This window comes from Pelecanus crispus, chromosome 16 (genome assembly GCF_030463565.1).
Source record: "Pelecanus crispus isolate bPelCri1 chromosome 16, bPelCri1.pri, whole genome shotgun sequence".
NCBI classification, from domain to species: domain Eukaryota; kingdom Metazoa; phylum Chordata; class Aves; order Pelecaniformes; family Pelecanidae; genus Pelecanus; species Pelecanus crispus.
In genome coordinates this window covers 1,444,966-1,460,826 of record NC_134658.1, presented here as the reverse complement: position 1 = coordinate 1,460,826, position 15,861 = coordinate 1,444,966, and the positions used below count along the sequence as shown (strand labels likewise).

The following is a 15,861-nucleotide window of genomic DNA, read 5'->3' as shown; positions in this document are numbered from 1 at the left end:
CCCAGATCCTGATGGTCTCAGAGTAGCATCCTCACCAGCCATCACTCATCCATTTTTCCTGAAATCAGAGATTGTTCTGTCTCCTTTGCAGCTGATGGTCACTCCCTATATCACACTGCTGATGGGCGGGGACGAGACAGAAATTGAGCACGTGTAATGCAGGCATGTGCGAGCAAATGGCAGAGAATAAGGAAATTAAAAAAATCAAACCTTCTCTGTGGTGTGGTTTAGAGGGTATGGTGGTGTAGGGTTGATGATTGGACTGATGATTTTAGAGGTCTTTCCAATCTTAATGATTCCTAGTTTTTACCTTCATTATAAATAACCCAGCCACCAAGCCAGGAAACATGAAATTGCTACTCTACCCTTAATTGGTTTAGTGGTGGACTTAGTGTTAGGTTAATGGTTGGACTGGATGATCTTAAAGGTCTTTTCCAACCTAAACGATTCTATTGATTCTATGCTTCTATAATGCTGGTTCGCAGCTTTCTTAGAAATCTGGGAAATGTATTTCTTAAATTGAGACATGTCAAAATGCAGGAAGATGTGAGGGACTTGGCTGCTTTCAGTGTCAGAGAGTAAGCATGATGGCAGTGCATTGTCCTCACCTGAATGCAGAACAAAAAACAATGGCAAAGATAACACTCTTCTGGCATATACACAGCAAGGCAATGCAGTCATTTTGGAGCCATTTGCCTAGCTAGAGCTGTCTTACATACAGCTCTGAGGGGAACCATCCTGATATAAAAAGTTAGCATTAAAAATTGACTGGTCTTTCCTCTGCCTTTTGAGTAAAGAATCCTTTCTGGCCCCTTGGCGATGCACTCAGAGATGCATGTAAAGAGACACCCCTTAGAGTGCAGACAAGTTGTGATCCACCCTCCATGATACCCAGAGTTGCAGTGTAGGACTCATCTGAGATGTTCCTTCTGTCTGTCCTGCCAGCTCCCAACCTGCCCATTACCAACCCTATAGGAGCACAGAGACATTGTGCAGAGGAGAATTTAGAAATTTTACCATCTCTGAGGTCATGGAAATTGGGGTGGCTAGGGGAGTTTATTCTAAACCAGGGGAAAAATAAGCAGCATCATTGCCATAAATACTGTAGTTAGAGCAATAACTGTTCAGCTTCTTATTTGCCTAGGTTTCTATACCTGGAGAGATCTTAACAGGTCACATATGGAAATGCCACTTCATAGTGCCTTACAAATGTTCAGAAATAAAAGGAACAAGCATTGTATGTCAGGGGACCTTATGTCTGTATCCTAGAAAGTGAATAAGAAGGCAGAGGAGTATAACAAAGTTCAGAGTGCAATGAGAGAGGAGGGTAGAGAAGTAATAGGGAGCAACACTCAGAAAGCCAGGGGCATGTGAAAAATGCTGCTGGGGTTGGTGCAGTCGTCTATCAAGAGAACAGTTTGGTACAGTGCTCCTACCTGGCACAATCACGGGGAGTTCCTTCCTCCTGTTCATGCTCTGAAATGGTGGAGGCTGGGGGCTCTGGTGCCCCAGTGACACCCAGTGACAGTTTTATAAGCAACTGTGTCATTCCTCGCTAGTCTGTGCTTGAAGGCAATAAAAACCATTGTAATTCCTCTGTACCACAATGCTGAGTCCTGAGCCAGTTCTAGAAAGCTGCCTGGCTGAAAAGGACCCGGGGGTGTTGGTCGACAGCCGGCTGAACATGAGCCAGCAGTGTGCCCAGGTGGCCAAGAAGGCCAACAGCATCCTGGCTTGTATCAGGAATAGTGTGGCCAGCAGGAGCAGGGAGGTGATTGTCCCCCTGTACTCGGCGCTGGTGAGGCCGCACCTGGAATGCTGTGTCCAGTTTTGGGCTCCTCAATACAAGAAAGACATTGAGGTGCTGGAGCGTGTCCAGAGAAGGGCAAGGAAGCTGGTGAAGGGTCTGGAGCACAGGACTGATGGGGAGCAGCTGAGGGAACTGGGGGTGTTTAGTCTGGAGAAGAGGAGGCTGAGGGGAGACCTTACTGCTCTCTACAACTCCCTGAAAGGAGGGTGTAGTGAGGTGGGTGTTGGTCTCTTCTCCCAAGTAGTTAGCGATAGGACAAGAGGAAATGGGCTCAAGCTGTGCCAGGGGAGGTTTACGTTGGATATTAGGAAAAATTTCTTCACGGAAAGGGTAGTCAAGCATTGGAACAGGCTGCCCAGAGAGGTGGTGGAGTCACCATCCCTGAAAGTGTTCAAAAAACGGGTAGATGTGGCACTTTGGGACGTGGTTTAGTCTAGTCTACTCTTGATTGGTTTAGTGTGGACTTGGTAGTGTAGGTTAATGGTTGGACTGGATGATCTTAAAGGTCTTTTCCAACCTAAACAATTCTATGATTCTAGATTTGAACTGTGATGTTCTGCAAAGCTTGCACTGTCTGGCGTTTTTGTTAATTTTGAATTGACTAAGTTTACACTGTATTGCAGTTGAAAAAAATTCTTATGTTTTGCACTGTTTACACAGGGTAGATTTGTCTAATCCATTTTGCTTCCCCAGTTATTGGAAATTAAACTCCAGAAAGATTGTTTGACTTGTCCCTAAAGACTTTCTGTGACGGAGGTGTCACAGTGTCCGCAAGCAATACTTTAAGAGTTTCACTACCCTGACCATCTGCAAGGTTTTTCTAATGGCTCAATCTTCCTTGCTGCAGTTAAATCCCTCCCCTTTCAGTGGTATTAGTCACAGCCATGGGGAACGGACTATTCCTTCCTGTTTGGCAGCAGGCTTTCATGCATATAAAGGCTGTTGAACATCTTCAGCTGTGTCCTTTCTAGCCCAGACATCCCGATTCATTCAGTTTATTCCTATACATTTGCTTTTCTGATGATTCTCACTGCTTTCCTCTGACGTCTTTCTATGTGGTCTGTGTCTTCTTAGGAACAGTGCCCAAAGCCGAACACAGGGCTCCCATTTGGCCTTGTCCAAGGTGAACAGAACAAGATCTATTTGAGGTCTTATTCCTAGTTACACACTGCCAAGATCTTTGCCATTTTTCCGGGGTACAATATCACTGACACTGCTGACAGTGCATGTTGGTCCTACACTATGCAGAACTTTTACCTAGCTGGTTACTCTCTATCACACAATAGGGCAGCTGCTCTTTTCTGCCTGAACTAAATACCTTGTACTTGTTCTTAAACTCAAGTTTCACCTTCTTAATCCTGTTCCCTACTATGCTGGAACCCCTCCAGTGTCACTGCACTGGATGAAGCATGCCATCCACTTCATCACCCAAACCATTACTGAAAGTACCAACTACTGGGCCTCCTTGCTCCCATCATGGTAGAATTGTGCTGTGTTTCATTCTGCATGTGTGTAGGTTAAATCTCTGTGGGCTCTCTGACACATCTAGCTGCCAGCTCAAGGTCATTCACGCAGAAGTTGTTCCCAGTTTCTTCCTAATTGCCTCCAGCACAGAGAGTAATGGGAAGCAGGGTGGATGAGTGCTTCTTCCAAGAAGTGTAAGACCATGTTTCTGCAAATGTGCATTTTGAATTTATTTACTGTGTGAGGAAGTGCTGCATGACAGGTCAGTGTGCTGCCTTCTGAAGCTACCTCATTCTCTGTGTTGGCAGTAAGGGGGTATGCTCTGATTAAATGTCTATAGTTAGGCAGATCAATTCTACCATCATAGCTTGTATTTTTAAGGCTTGACTGTTTATTTAAGTGCAAGTATTAGCACATCAACCAATGCTTTCCAAATCCCTCTACAGGCAAAGCTGTGGGATACTTTCTGGAAAAAAATGTAATTCTTCTTGACTTCTGGACTGGAGAAAAGGTCAGGCAAGGAAAAATGTCTGAAGTGTAAAAGTGAAACTTGGTGCATATGGATGGCCCTGAGAAATCCTAGTGGATGACTGCGCTCAGAGATGAAGTCTTATGGGAATGGCTGAGCACAGTGAAACCCAGTTAAATAAAGCATCAACAGGTGATCCGCAGAGCACAGTGCAGTGCTGAACTGAGCAAGAATAGTTTGGATGAGACCTGCAAGAACTTTTCCAGCATTTATCATTATAGATTCCAGCTGATTTTAAAAGTGTCAAGGTTTGAGCACTGAGGACTTCCTTGAATGCACTGGGCTTTTCCAGAGCACTTGGTATGAGCCTAATTCCCATTGCTCCATTGAATGAATGCTAACATTTTGTTGACCTAAAAATAAAGGAATTAGAACATCATTAAACACTTGGAGAAGTCCCCAAGTCTGAAAACAGTCTAGAGGTACTCTGTAGGAAGCTGTAACAGTGATTCCCCATCCTTTTCTGAATAGGCTCCAGTACTTTGGGGCAGGTACTTGGGAGACCCCTGACTGATCTCCCATCCCTGCTCTGGCTCTCCTGCTGTCCACCACTGCTTCCAGACTCCAGGCAAGGCTATAGGTTCAAGTTGGGCTTTTTAGGTCCTGGAGTCACTCCAGGCTTCCTTTGCGGGTACTGGAAATAAATGGGCACCACCTAAAACAGGCTTCTAGGACAGGAGGGAAAAGTAATCTCCATACAGGGAGCCTGAGATGATTACCCACTCTTTAGATGTCAGATGGGCCAGGTCAGGCCTTCTGCATCAGTTAGACCACCCAGGTCAGAGTCAATGTCACTGTGCTTGTCCCAGATCCCACCTTGCAGGAGATTGGACACAGTCTGCATTACAAACTCACACCTTGCTGTATTTCATTGGCCCTTATAATTCCACTTAGTTTATGACATAGAATAATAATGGGAGAGGAAGCGTGAGAAAGAAAAAGTTTATTGGAGATTTTGCATTGTGCATGTTTGTCATTAGAGACTTTACAGCTGAGGAATTGTAGGTAATGACAGAACTAAGTGCTCTAGCCCCTGCTCCCGCCAGAGAAATTATTGGTAGCATACTGTAGAGTATGTTTTTGCAGTGTAGTATTTGCCAGCATCACTGCCCACTAAACCCCAACCTTTCTCTTTGATAAGTAGTATTTAGTTACAAGGTGTAACAGCAGTTGAACTTGGTAGTTAGCAATGGGTTGGATAGCTAATACATGTTGGCTCTGTATAAAGGCAAGAGAGAAAAAATTCAATACTTTCTTGGAAGCGGAGCAAAAACTGAAGGTGGGGAGAGGGGAAGGTGTTAAACATTGTCAATATTTGCTTGCCAATTATCATATTTGCTTATTTAAAATGGGAACTGTTTTGTATACAATTCATCATATAGAATACTGTTCTCTATATTAAAGAAACAGAAGAGGCACACCTGATTTACTTTGAAATAGTCACAATAATCCTAACATTAGAGATTTAGTTGTGCTGCATGAACCATGCTGGAGTGAACGTATGCTTCATGTACATGTCTCTAGAAACATGAACTCTTTTGTACCAGCTCCCCTTACAGTCAAACAGAGAGAGATGCTAAAGGGCTCAGCTGCCTGTCAGGGCTGACCAGCTCTGACTGAATTTTAGATAGCTAAGTGGACTGTGATGAATCTCACCTTAACTTTGTTATTTTGTGATGCATCACTGAAGTAGGGGGCAAGGAGAGGAATGCTGAAAACAGTGCTCATATTACTGATTTTATAACCAGTGGAAAATAGTATATCCATAGCAAACAGAACTGATACATCAGTATAGACCTAATGTAACAAAGCAAAGAAAATACTTTTTTCTAACAAAAAGCTTAGAAAATATACAGGTCATTGTATTATGACTAACACAATACAGTGTTATCGATCAATGGTTAATCTATACTTAGGGTATTTGAGGTTTGTAATTTCCCCATATTGGCTGGACAACTCATTAAGTACAACAGCACACTGAATTGGGCAATACTGATGAAGACATCTCAGAGCAAAGAAAGGTCAGGAGGATGCAAGCTACCTATGACTGGACTATCAGAGCTCTGTTTCTTGAAATATGTTCCGGTATTAAAAAGTTGTTTGGTGTTGATGCGAAGTACACTTGAGATCTCAAAAGCATCTTGAATAATCAGAGTAACCAGTCTAGCCAGTAACACAGTGGCCTTGCTACTCCCTAAAAGCATGAGACATTCACATGAAAACTCATGCTCTTATTGATTCAGCTCCAAGTCTGAAGAACTTTTAATCATTTATTCTACTCACACAGGTACCTGCAAAAATCAGGAATCAGGATCCTGTGTAAATTGTTGGGGTGGAATCAGTAAGGGAAAACTACTCCCCAGATGCACGGAGGTGTGAGTAGGACTGGGTATGTGTCTGGATGTGCATGCCTACACCGGCTGGTATCTACAGGTGTGTGCACTACCTGCCTGGCATGTAGGCAGGAGGAATTCACCCTTCACTCTGCACTGTGAGAGGCTCCCAATGAGCAGTGGCCAAATGAGAGCTTGCACTGGGTGCAGGAGCCTGTGCTGCCAGCCCAGAGCACACAGCCCTGGTTAGAGGTTGTGGAAGAGGGAAAGGAGGCTGAGACTGTGAGCAGTACCTGTTTCCTCCCGCCAGCGAAAATGGTCCTGCGCTCTGCAAAGCTGCTCAGTCCTGCCTGGCTGGAGCATGAGACAGTGGAGGAGCTGGAGCCAGAGATGTGGGAAACGTCACTCTGCCATGCACATCAGTGGGTGAGAATAGATGAGCGGAGAAAGACCTTGCCATAAGTGCTGCACGGCTTTCCTGTGGCCTTGAGGGTTGCCGCTTCCTGCAGGTGCTCTTGGCTTCTCCCCAAAACTGTGACGTTCTTCCAGCTCACAGTCCTTGCTTGAGTGGAAAAAAAATGAGCAATTGTAGTTGTGCTCATCCCTCTCTCCCAGGGACATTTGTCTCAGGGCAACAGGGACACTTTTGTAGATGCCCCTTGTTTTGCTTTGAGTTTAGCTTGCATACCCAATGTTGAAATCATCTCCTCATCATATGAGGACACTTACTTCTATTCTAGATTACTCTGCTTTCTTCTTAAGGTGCCAACTGTAAGTTCAGATGGCACATTAGCTTGTGCATAATGGACAACAAGTAAGCGAGCTCCCATTACAGTTCTTAAACTAATTCCCCCAATAACTTTTGTTCCTTATTTGTGATGGCAATGTGGCAGTCTTTTCAGTACATAGTCCACCCTAATCCTACTCTATTGTGCAAGGTACATATATATTTTATTTCCTGTTAGGTTTATTTATCTTATTTATAGCCTTTGCAAAATGTTATGTATTTCAGGCAGCCTAACCCAAAGCTAGGAAACTGGTTAGGACTATGGTTAGTTTTGCAGCGTATCCAGTCCTTTATACTGATGCATGCAAACCTACTCACATTACATTTTACAGATTTTACCAATTTTTTACTTTTACACAGACTCGACCTTTCTGTGGATCTCATTTTTCAGTGCAATACACTATGGCATTGCCTTGTTTTTCTCCCAGAAGCTGCATCCCGATTTGATTATGATCTATGGACTGGCAGATTCCTATAGCTTCTTCTAAATGTACTTCATGATGTTTGAACAGGGTTCTCGTCTCAAAGTTGGACTCCGCAGATACACTTACGCTGCAGCCTTGAGTCAATTGTCCAAAATATGCAAGAACTTATTAAAAAATTTCTCCCTGAGTTCTCCTATGAAACGTATCTTTCCAAGGTGTGATTCCTGTTAGGAGTGCCATCTGGTGTTTGTCAGCTTTGTTACTGGCCAAGGTTTCAGCGTGATAGAATGTCCCTGTTTTATTTAGGCAAGATAGTGGATTCTACATTTAAATGAAAAATTAGAATCAGTTACAAAAAGATGGGAGAGCAAATGGATTTTCAGTAATTTGCTGAAATTTAGCTTTGTTTTCAGCCATCCCTTTGCAATTCCCCTGGTTGTTACCCAGCTACAAGGGGAGAGAGAGAATGAATCCTCTAATTCTTATAACTTCAATGTGAACTTAAAGGAAATGTTCAACTTATTAAAAGACATTTCGTCTTGTTCTCTTTTTTTTTCCCCGTCCTATTCAGTGAAAGAGCAAATTCTGTATTTTCCTTTCAACATGCTTATTTTCGTATACACTGTTTACCTCACTCCAGTGCAGATCTGCAGGGGTGCACCAGAAGCATCCTCTTTGCAGCTAAGCATCGTCAGAAGCTGCGGTCAGCCGCGCCACAGAACTGCTCTTTGCTAGACCCTCCCTGTTCTCCAGCCGCGGCAGCTGAGCCCCAGAAGGGCCCCAGCCGTGGCACGGCTCCGTTTGCACCCCGGACTGGGCAGCCCCGGCCGTCCCGGGCACCCCCGGACTGGGCACCCCCGTCCCGGGCACCCCCGGCCGAACTGGGCACCCCCGTCCCGGGCACCCCCGTCCCAGGCACCCCCGGCCGAACTGGGCACCCCCGTCCCGGGCACCCCCGGCCGGCCCGGGCGGGCGCGCTCCGCGCGGGGCCGCAGCGCCGCGTGCGCGGGGTCCACGCGGTGGCGCCCTCCCCCAGCGCGAGCGCTGCCGCGCAGCCTCCGCCCGCTCCCCCCGCCGCGCCCCCGCCCCCCCCCGCCGCGCCCCCCCCCCCACCCCCCCGCCGTGTAAGTTTAATTGCCGCTGGAGCGCAGAGCGGGTTTTCGAAAGAGGCCCCTGGTTTTAGGGACGGACCCCGAAGCGTGAGGCGGTCCCAGTGGTTACCAGCAGCAGCTAACGCGCGTTGTCTCCCACGGTGAGCATGTGCCTCACCTCACCTTCCAGCCCTGGGCTGAGCTGCTCTTTGGCTGCTGAGTTAAATAGCACTGCACTGTCTAAAATTATCTCTCCATTTAAATACTCCTCCCTGTCATGAAGTTATGTTTCCTTCTTTTTGATGAATGGAAAAGAATCTCTGCAATCTCCCCAGGATATCAAGACGTTATTACACATCTGGACTTTCCCAGGAAGCACTGAATGTGTGGACACAAGAACTGACCAAAAGGTCCCCCGCTATGCAACCTTCAGTACTGCTGGGGTGTGTAAATGAGGGACATGGTCAGCCCAGATCATGCCTAGGCTGAAGGAGAGAGGCAATTGCAGAGGGCAGTGCTGGTCTCTGGTGCTCCTGCGGTTAGGAGGTGCCGTTCTCTCCCCGCTGGCTACAGAAGAGGCTCTGGTGTCTGTGCTGCTTGCTGTGGCTGCATCATCACTGCCAAATATTTTCAGGGTCACTCTGCACCTCGGTTTCTCATCATCCTCACTGCGTGGGTCTAAGTCTGCCCCACCCTCCCTCGACTGCCAAACCTGCACGCCACTCTGGGGACGGATAAACCAAGGGCAGGTCTGGCCTCCTTTGTGCTGTGCTGTCCTGACTGCTCTCGTAGGAAGCCTTGTCTGCGAGCATCCAGCAGAACACTGCAGTGTGCCCCAAGCCTGTGCGTTGTACGTCACACGTGCTGTGCTACGAAAACCTCACTCTGGTAGGCTCTGACATCACCTTCAATTTATTTCAGGCACTTTGAACTGAAAAAATATCACAGCCCATGGCCAAGGGCACCAGGTGAAGCCCAACAAGAGGTGGGCCAAGGACATTGGGAGGGATGGGAGGATGCCTCACCTGGGAGGATTTCCATCTTGAGAAGTGTGGGTGGAAAACCTACCATGTCCTGCCTGGTGGGAGGGCTGGAGGGATGACATGGGCTGATGCCTTCAGCACTGTAAACACAACTGCAGGCACCACAGCTAATGGCCTGCAATTACCCAGACTGTAAGCTGCACATACTGAGGACAGTAATACTGTCTAGAGGTGGTAACATCATCAGGTTCTACTCACTGTTCCTCATGCTCCAGAGATCGTGTAAACCCTGCCTAGGCAACACAACCCACTGGGACATTGCTCTCAGCTGAACATGCTGGATGGCCTCTTCCTCCTCCTGGTATCCCAGTGTTTCAGGATGTGTATGCCTATGCGTTTGTGTTCTGTTTTCCTTAACATGCAACTATGTGTATGACCTTGTACTTGACTTCATTTAATGACTGCTTGAGATTTAATGTTATTTTTCTTCAGTGTGTGTAGTTTAAGCGAACAAATTTTTTTTCTTTTTTTTTTTTTCCAACAGGAAAATAATTTACTTCTATTCAGGATTTTTTCTTAAGTAAAAGGTAACTTAATTGAAAAATCATAGGGAAGACATTCATTTTATCTAGATGGTAACTAAATTTCATTACCTCCTAATATACTAACTCTAATTGGAGTACTATTACTAATTTTTTTTTATTATATCAATGGTAGTGATCACCAACTCACACAAATCAACAGAGTCCCTAAAACAGGCATCACAGGGAAGTACATTCAAACAAACTTTTAAAAGTAGATTCAGAGTCCCTGATTCCTAAACACGTATGTAAGCATGTAACTTTGTGTTCTCAGTAGTCCATTGAATTTAATGGTTATTTATAGTATATGAAGTCATATCATTAAGCAGATGCAAAGTTACTGCAATAGAGGTGCTATAGATTTTAAGAAACTATTATGACCATCCTGTCTGACTTTGTGCACATCCCCAAGCAGAGCACTGCCTGCCAGTTTCATTCACGGAGCTCAAGAGCTTCCAACCAGCTGAAGTGGATCACAGTTCTGTTTAGATACTACGCTGTGGGTTTTTTTTTAATTTTGCATATTTACAGTTCCATACATTTTACTGCATAGAGGCACCTTACTGCTTGTAAGGGAAGGATTATTTTGACTAATTATTCTGCATATGTCTATAGCCCCTGCTGACAATTTAGTACATGGGGAATATATTTTAATGTCAGCACAGTGAAGAGCCAGGACAAAGCTCTAAGTAGGGAACAAAAATTCTGTCAGGCCCACGTGCTCTCATAATGTTTTAATCTGAAACCAATGAATAATATTGACTAGCTGCCTTGCACCATTATTGATACATCTCTGATAGATGCCACCCTGCCAATCAGAATGGATAAGAGCTGCTCAACGTGCTAGATGTATTTCTTGGTGAAACTCACAATCAAAAGACTTTTTCTGTATGCACAAGTGCATGATTTTATTAAACATAAGAATATATGCTACTTAAGGTTTTGAGGGCCCCAGCAAAAATCCTACAAGATGTGTCTGTCATGGGGTTTAAAAACATGACCTGGAGTTACTTTTGAAAATGACTTTCAGTCATGATAGCTTTATTTGTGGGGCAGGAAACAGCCAATGCACTCTTTCTGAGTACATCATAAATACCTGACTTGGAGCATTTTTGTAAAAAATTGGTTCTTTTCCTTTGGTGATCGCATCACAGGAAAACATAATTTTTTATAAAAATTTATTCAGTTACTCAGTATCTGCTGAGGCATTGTTTGGTTTCAGTAAGACTTTCTCCCAGTGTCAGGCTGTCTTGTTTACTGGTATGATGAAGATTAATAATTCATTTGAACTCTAGACTAGTTCATTTGACTGAAAAGACCATGTTTCACATCAGATTTTTTTTTTCCACAGTGATTGACAGCTGTTGGAAGCAATAGGACTACTAATAAGCTTGTTCCTATACAGGTGGGTGGGTGATGTGCACTTCACTTTATTTCATATTGCTGGGATTGTTCTAACACTGAACAACGGCTGATACTTGCAATATATGGAAAGGCTCGATACCACTTTTCTTGGTAACTGAAATCAAGATTGGACTTGGCTTTAGTTTTTAAGTAATACAGTCATTGTCTTTAATATCGCTAATCAGTGTGTCTGGTGTTTTTGGTTTAGATTTTCTCCTGCGTGGGATGTGTGATCAGCCCAGTGTTCAGGTAAAGAGATTTCTTAGACTCTGAAAGTGACAGCTCTGAAGTGAACTATTACTGAGGCAGAGTTAAAGGGATACTAAAGGTATGGGGAAAAAAACCACAGAGAAGATAAAGGAAATTTCTCACAGAGAAACTAGATTAACTGTAGCATCCCTGTTCACTAAAGAGAATTTGGAAGATGTTTACAAGTGGAACCTTTATTTCTGGCCAAAGTGAACAACAACAAATCTTCACTACCAGACAGTGCTCAGCTAAAGGGTTCGATGCAACTCAAGATCCAAAGCGCAATGGTATGAGCAGGGGTGTTCAGCCTCTACTTAAAACTCCCTTTGCACCTACCAACTGCTAGACAGCTGCTGTGATACCAAAGAGATCTGGGCAACTGCTTATCCATAAGCCTGATGTCTGTACCTAGCCAGTTTGCAGAAATTGTAATAAACAATAGTAAATATGGTGTTTTGGGGAGCAGTCAAAGTGGCTTTGGTAAAGGTAAGTTATGCCTCACAAATCTGTTGAAGTAATTAAGAAAAGCTGATGAGGGCTAAAATGAATTGAATGAAGTCCAACTGATACAATTACTTGGACTCTCAGGAGACTTTAAGTGATCTGGAAAGTACATGAATAGTGGGGTGAGGACACCTGCTGATGAAACACAGCTCTTCAGGGTAATAAAGACAAGGACTGACTGTGCAGTGCTGCAAAGAACCTTAGTTAAAAAGTGGGAGAAGGAATACAATACAGATAGATGCAAAAAGTGAGCAAACAGGGAAAAATGCTGATGTTACCACTCATGGCTTTGGAATTATATTAATTGGGACTGTTCTGTGGAAATGTCAGATCAGTGCTATGTAATGATTAAAAAACCAAAGTAAATCTCAGGAATTATTAGGGAAGAAATTGAGTAGAGAACAGAAAATACCATTATGCTGCAGTATAAATCTGTGGTGTATCCACATCTTCAACACTGTTTGTGGTTCTGGTCCTTCTGTCTCAAAGAGAATGTATCAGAGTTGGGAAAGCATCAGAAAAAGTCAACAGGGTTGAGTATGGGCCATTGTCGGAGACAGGTGACTGGATTTGATGGACTTTGGTCACTATGGCCGTTCTTGTGTTCAAAAATTCTTCTAAGTTGAATCTTTGCTCAGTGTCACAAAATGGTCATTAGGAAGAGAGGTTAGCATTCCTGGGGTAAAAAAATCAAGCAAGTAATAGTCTAGTGTGAAATGTGAAGCTTTTCTAGGTTGCCTTATTGGAAAAATACACCTCAAAAGAAAAAGCATCTCTAAACATAAGTTTGACTCACAGAAGGTGGATGTTTATAAAAAACAAATCAAACATGCAAAACCAAAAGTGTTGTTTCTTATGTTAGGATTCAGGAGCGCAAGAGAGGCTGTTTGACACCAAAGTGTTAGTGTTTCATGTAGAATATACGATGCTTTTACTCCACAGATTCCTAACTGAGTGACTCTCAGTTCTGTGTCAGGTGGCATACCAGTTATGACTGATAGAAATGTTTCTCCTCAGTGGTTGGGAGGAGGCTGGCCTAGTGATTATCTTCTTGGAGAACTAGTTCGGCATTTCTCTTTTTAGCCCTCACAGCATGCTTCAAAGCCATTCATGACCCATATTCAGGATCTTTTTCAAGAAAGCTTGGGCTGGCATAATGTAAGTGACATTCTGGTACTTGTGGGTGGATCTGAGTCTCAAGTAAATCTGTCTTAGGACGTTTTCTCCAGGTTTGTAAAGGTTTCAGGTTAAACTAAATGAATCTAAAGAAAAGGTTGGAAAGCCTATAGATTGTATACTGTGACACCTGAACTTCCACAACTCGTGTATCACCATTCCAGACTAAAACATTCGCTTTCTTTTTCCAGATCCCCTTAACCAGTCTATTCTTCCTCTTTTGAGGGAATCACCACTCCACAAGTCATTACAATCATTCACCATGTGCATGACCAGGAACTTCTCAGTACTTGGAACATGCTGTGAGCTTCAGCACCAATGCATTGAATTCTGGTACCCAACACCTGACTTCAGCATTTGAAGACTCTATGTTGAAGAGAAAACCTGAATGGTCTGGAGGAATAAATGAAAACAGAGCTCGGCACTTTTCAAAAAGAGGTCTTGATTTACAAGGCTGGCAGAAATTATGTTCACAGAAGGAATCCAGACAGTATTGTTTTATATCTTGGGTACTCCACTAATAAAGTGTTCCTTCTAAATATCAAAAACATGGCATTCAGCTATTAGAGAGGAAGGGAAAATACTCTTGAGGATAGCTTTGTCCCAAGCACAGGGGCATCAATTACATGCCCAGATGTTTCTTTGGCCTCTCACTCTTCAGTATTGATTTATGCAGCTTTGCAGAAGATTAGTTCAGAAAGAAGGCGTGAATAAAAGGTAATAAAGAATGATTTAGTCATCTGCAAGATGAAAATGAGAAACACCTAAATTTCCACCACTTACAGTACCGCTTGTATTGTCATACACCAGAATCATGTCTGGATGATTATGTTAACATTTTGCTTTAACAATTATGTCATTGATGTGATGTGATGGAAAATCTAGCTTAGGAGAGTACCTCATCTACTGTGTAAGCTGAAGTTTTCAACAAGTTAATATTTCTTCAGTGTTGGACTCCAGTATGAAAAGTTCTGTTTCAGCAAAAAAGTAAACATCTTTCTTCATCATCCAGAAAGATTACACTGGAAAGTGAAAAGTGAAATCAGAGCAGAGGATGACTCAGTATAACCATTCAGCAGAGCTCTCTCTCCAGAGCTCAGCAAATAAGTCATTAAATTTCACTGAAACATCACTGGCTTTGGATGAAAGGACACTACTAGGCCTGAAGATTTCACTGTCGGTCCTTCTGTCTGTTATAACTTTGGCAACGATCCTTGCAAACATTTTTGTTGTTATTACAATTTTTCTGACTAGAAAGCTCCACACACCTGCAAATTACCTCATTGGCTCCTTGGCAGTGACTGATCTTTTAGTGTCTGTCCTAGTAATGCCCATCAGTATTGCTTACACTGTCACCCACACGTGGGCCTTTGGCCAAGTGCTGTGTGATATCTGGTTATCATCAGACATCACGTGTTGCACAGCCTCAATCCTACACCTCTGTGTTATTGCACTGGACAGATACTGGGCTATCACAGATGCTCTGGAATATGCCAAACGCCGCACTGCTGGCCGAGCAGCGCTCATGATTGCCGTGGTCTGGTTGATATCTATTAGTATTTCTGTGCCACCATTTTTCTGGAGGCAAGTGAAAGCTCATGAAGAAATTGCAAAGTGTACTGTGAACACAGATCAAATTTCCTACACAATTTATTCCACTTGTGGAGCTTTCTACATCCCGACTGTGCTCCTCCTGATATTGTACGGTAGAATTTATGTAGCAGCTCGATCCAGGATTCTGAAGCCACCCTCATTATATGGGAAACGTTTTACTACTGCACACCTGATTACCGGCTCTGCTGGGTCTTCCCTCTGCTCCATTAATGCTAGCCTTCATGAAGGGCATTCCCATTCAGGTGGATCCCCAATATTTATCAATCATGTTAAAATAAAACTTGCTGATAGTGTCCTGGAAAGGAAAAGAATTTCTGCTGCAAGAGAAAGGAAAGCCACCAAAACTTTAGGCATTATTCTGGGAGCTTTCATTTTCTGCTGGTTGCCTTTTTTTGTCATGTCCCTAGTCCTACCAATCTGCCAAGATGCTTGTTGGTTTCATCCCATCCTACTGGACTTTTTTACATGGTTAGGTTACTTAAACTCACTGATCAATCCAGTAATTTATACAGCTTTTAATGAGGAATTTAAACAGGCTTTCCAAAAACTAATACGTTTCAAAAAGTGTTCATCTTGAGCCTCTCCTGTTGTTACTGACCCTTGTGCAATCTTGCAGCCTACCTGGAAGCTTTCTGTGCTTTTATTCCTAAGGTACGGAGTGGTAATTGCCATCTCTGCTGCTACCCTGTGCTGTGCATGTAACTGGGAACTTCTTGCCAATTTGGTACTTTCTTTCTGGAACTCTATAGCCATAACAGAACTTGTCTCTGCAGTGATCGTTTGTGTATATAAGATCAACTCATGAAGTAAGCTTTGTAACAAGTGAAGGAGAGTGAACTGGAGAGCTGAGCTGAGCTGAGTATGATGAGATGACACGTATTATCCAATTCTGCCATGCCTTTGTAACGTGA

General features: G+C 43.6%; 1 protein-coding gene across 1 annotated transcript; it reads left to right on the top strand.

Annotated features, from left to right (window-relative positions):
- The first annotated feature begins 14,390 nt into the window (after window positions 1-14,390).
- On the top strand, window positions 14,391-15,527 carry HTR1D (5-hydroxytryptamine receptor 1D). Its single transcript, XM_009481003.1, has one exon. The coding sequence runs from the start codon at window positions 14,391-14,393 to the stop codon at window positions 15,525-15,527; it is 1,137 nt and encodes a 378-aa protein (XP_009479278.1).
- The last annotated feature ends 334 nt before the right edge of the window (window positions 15,528-15,861 follow it).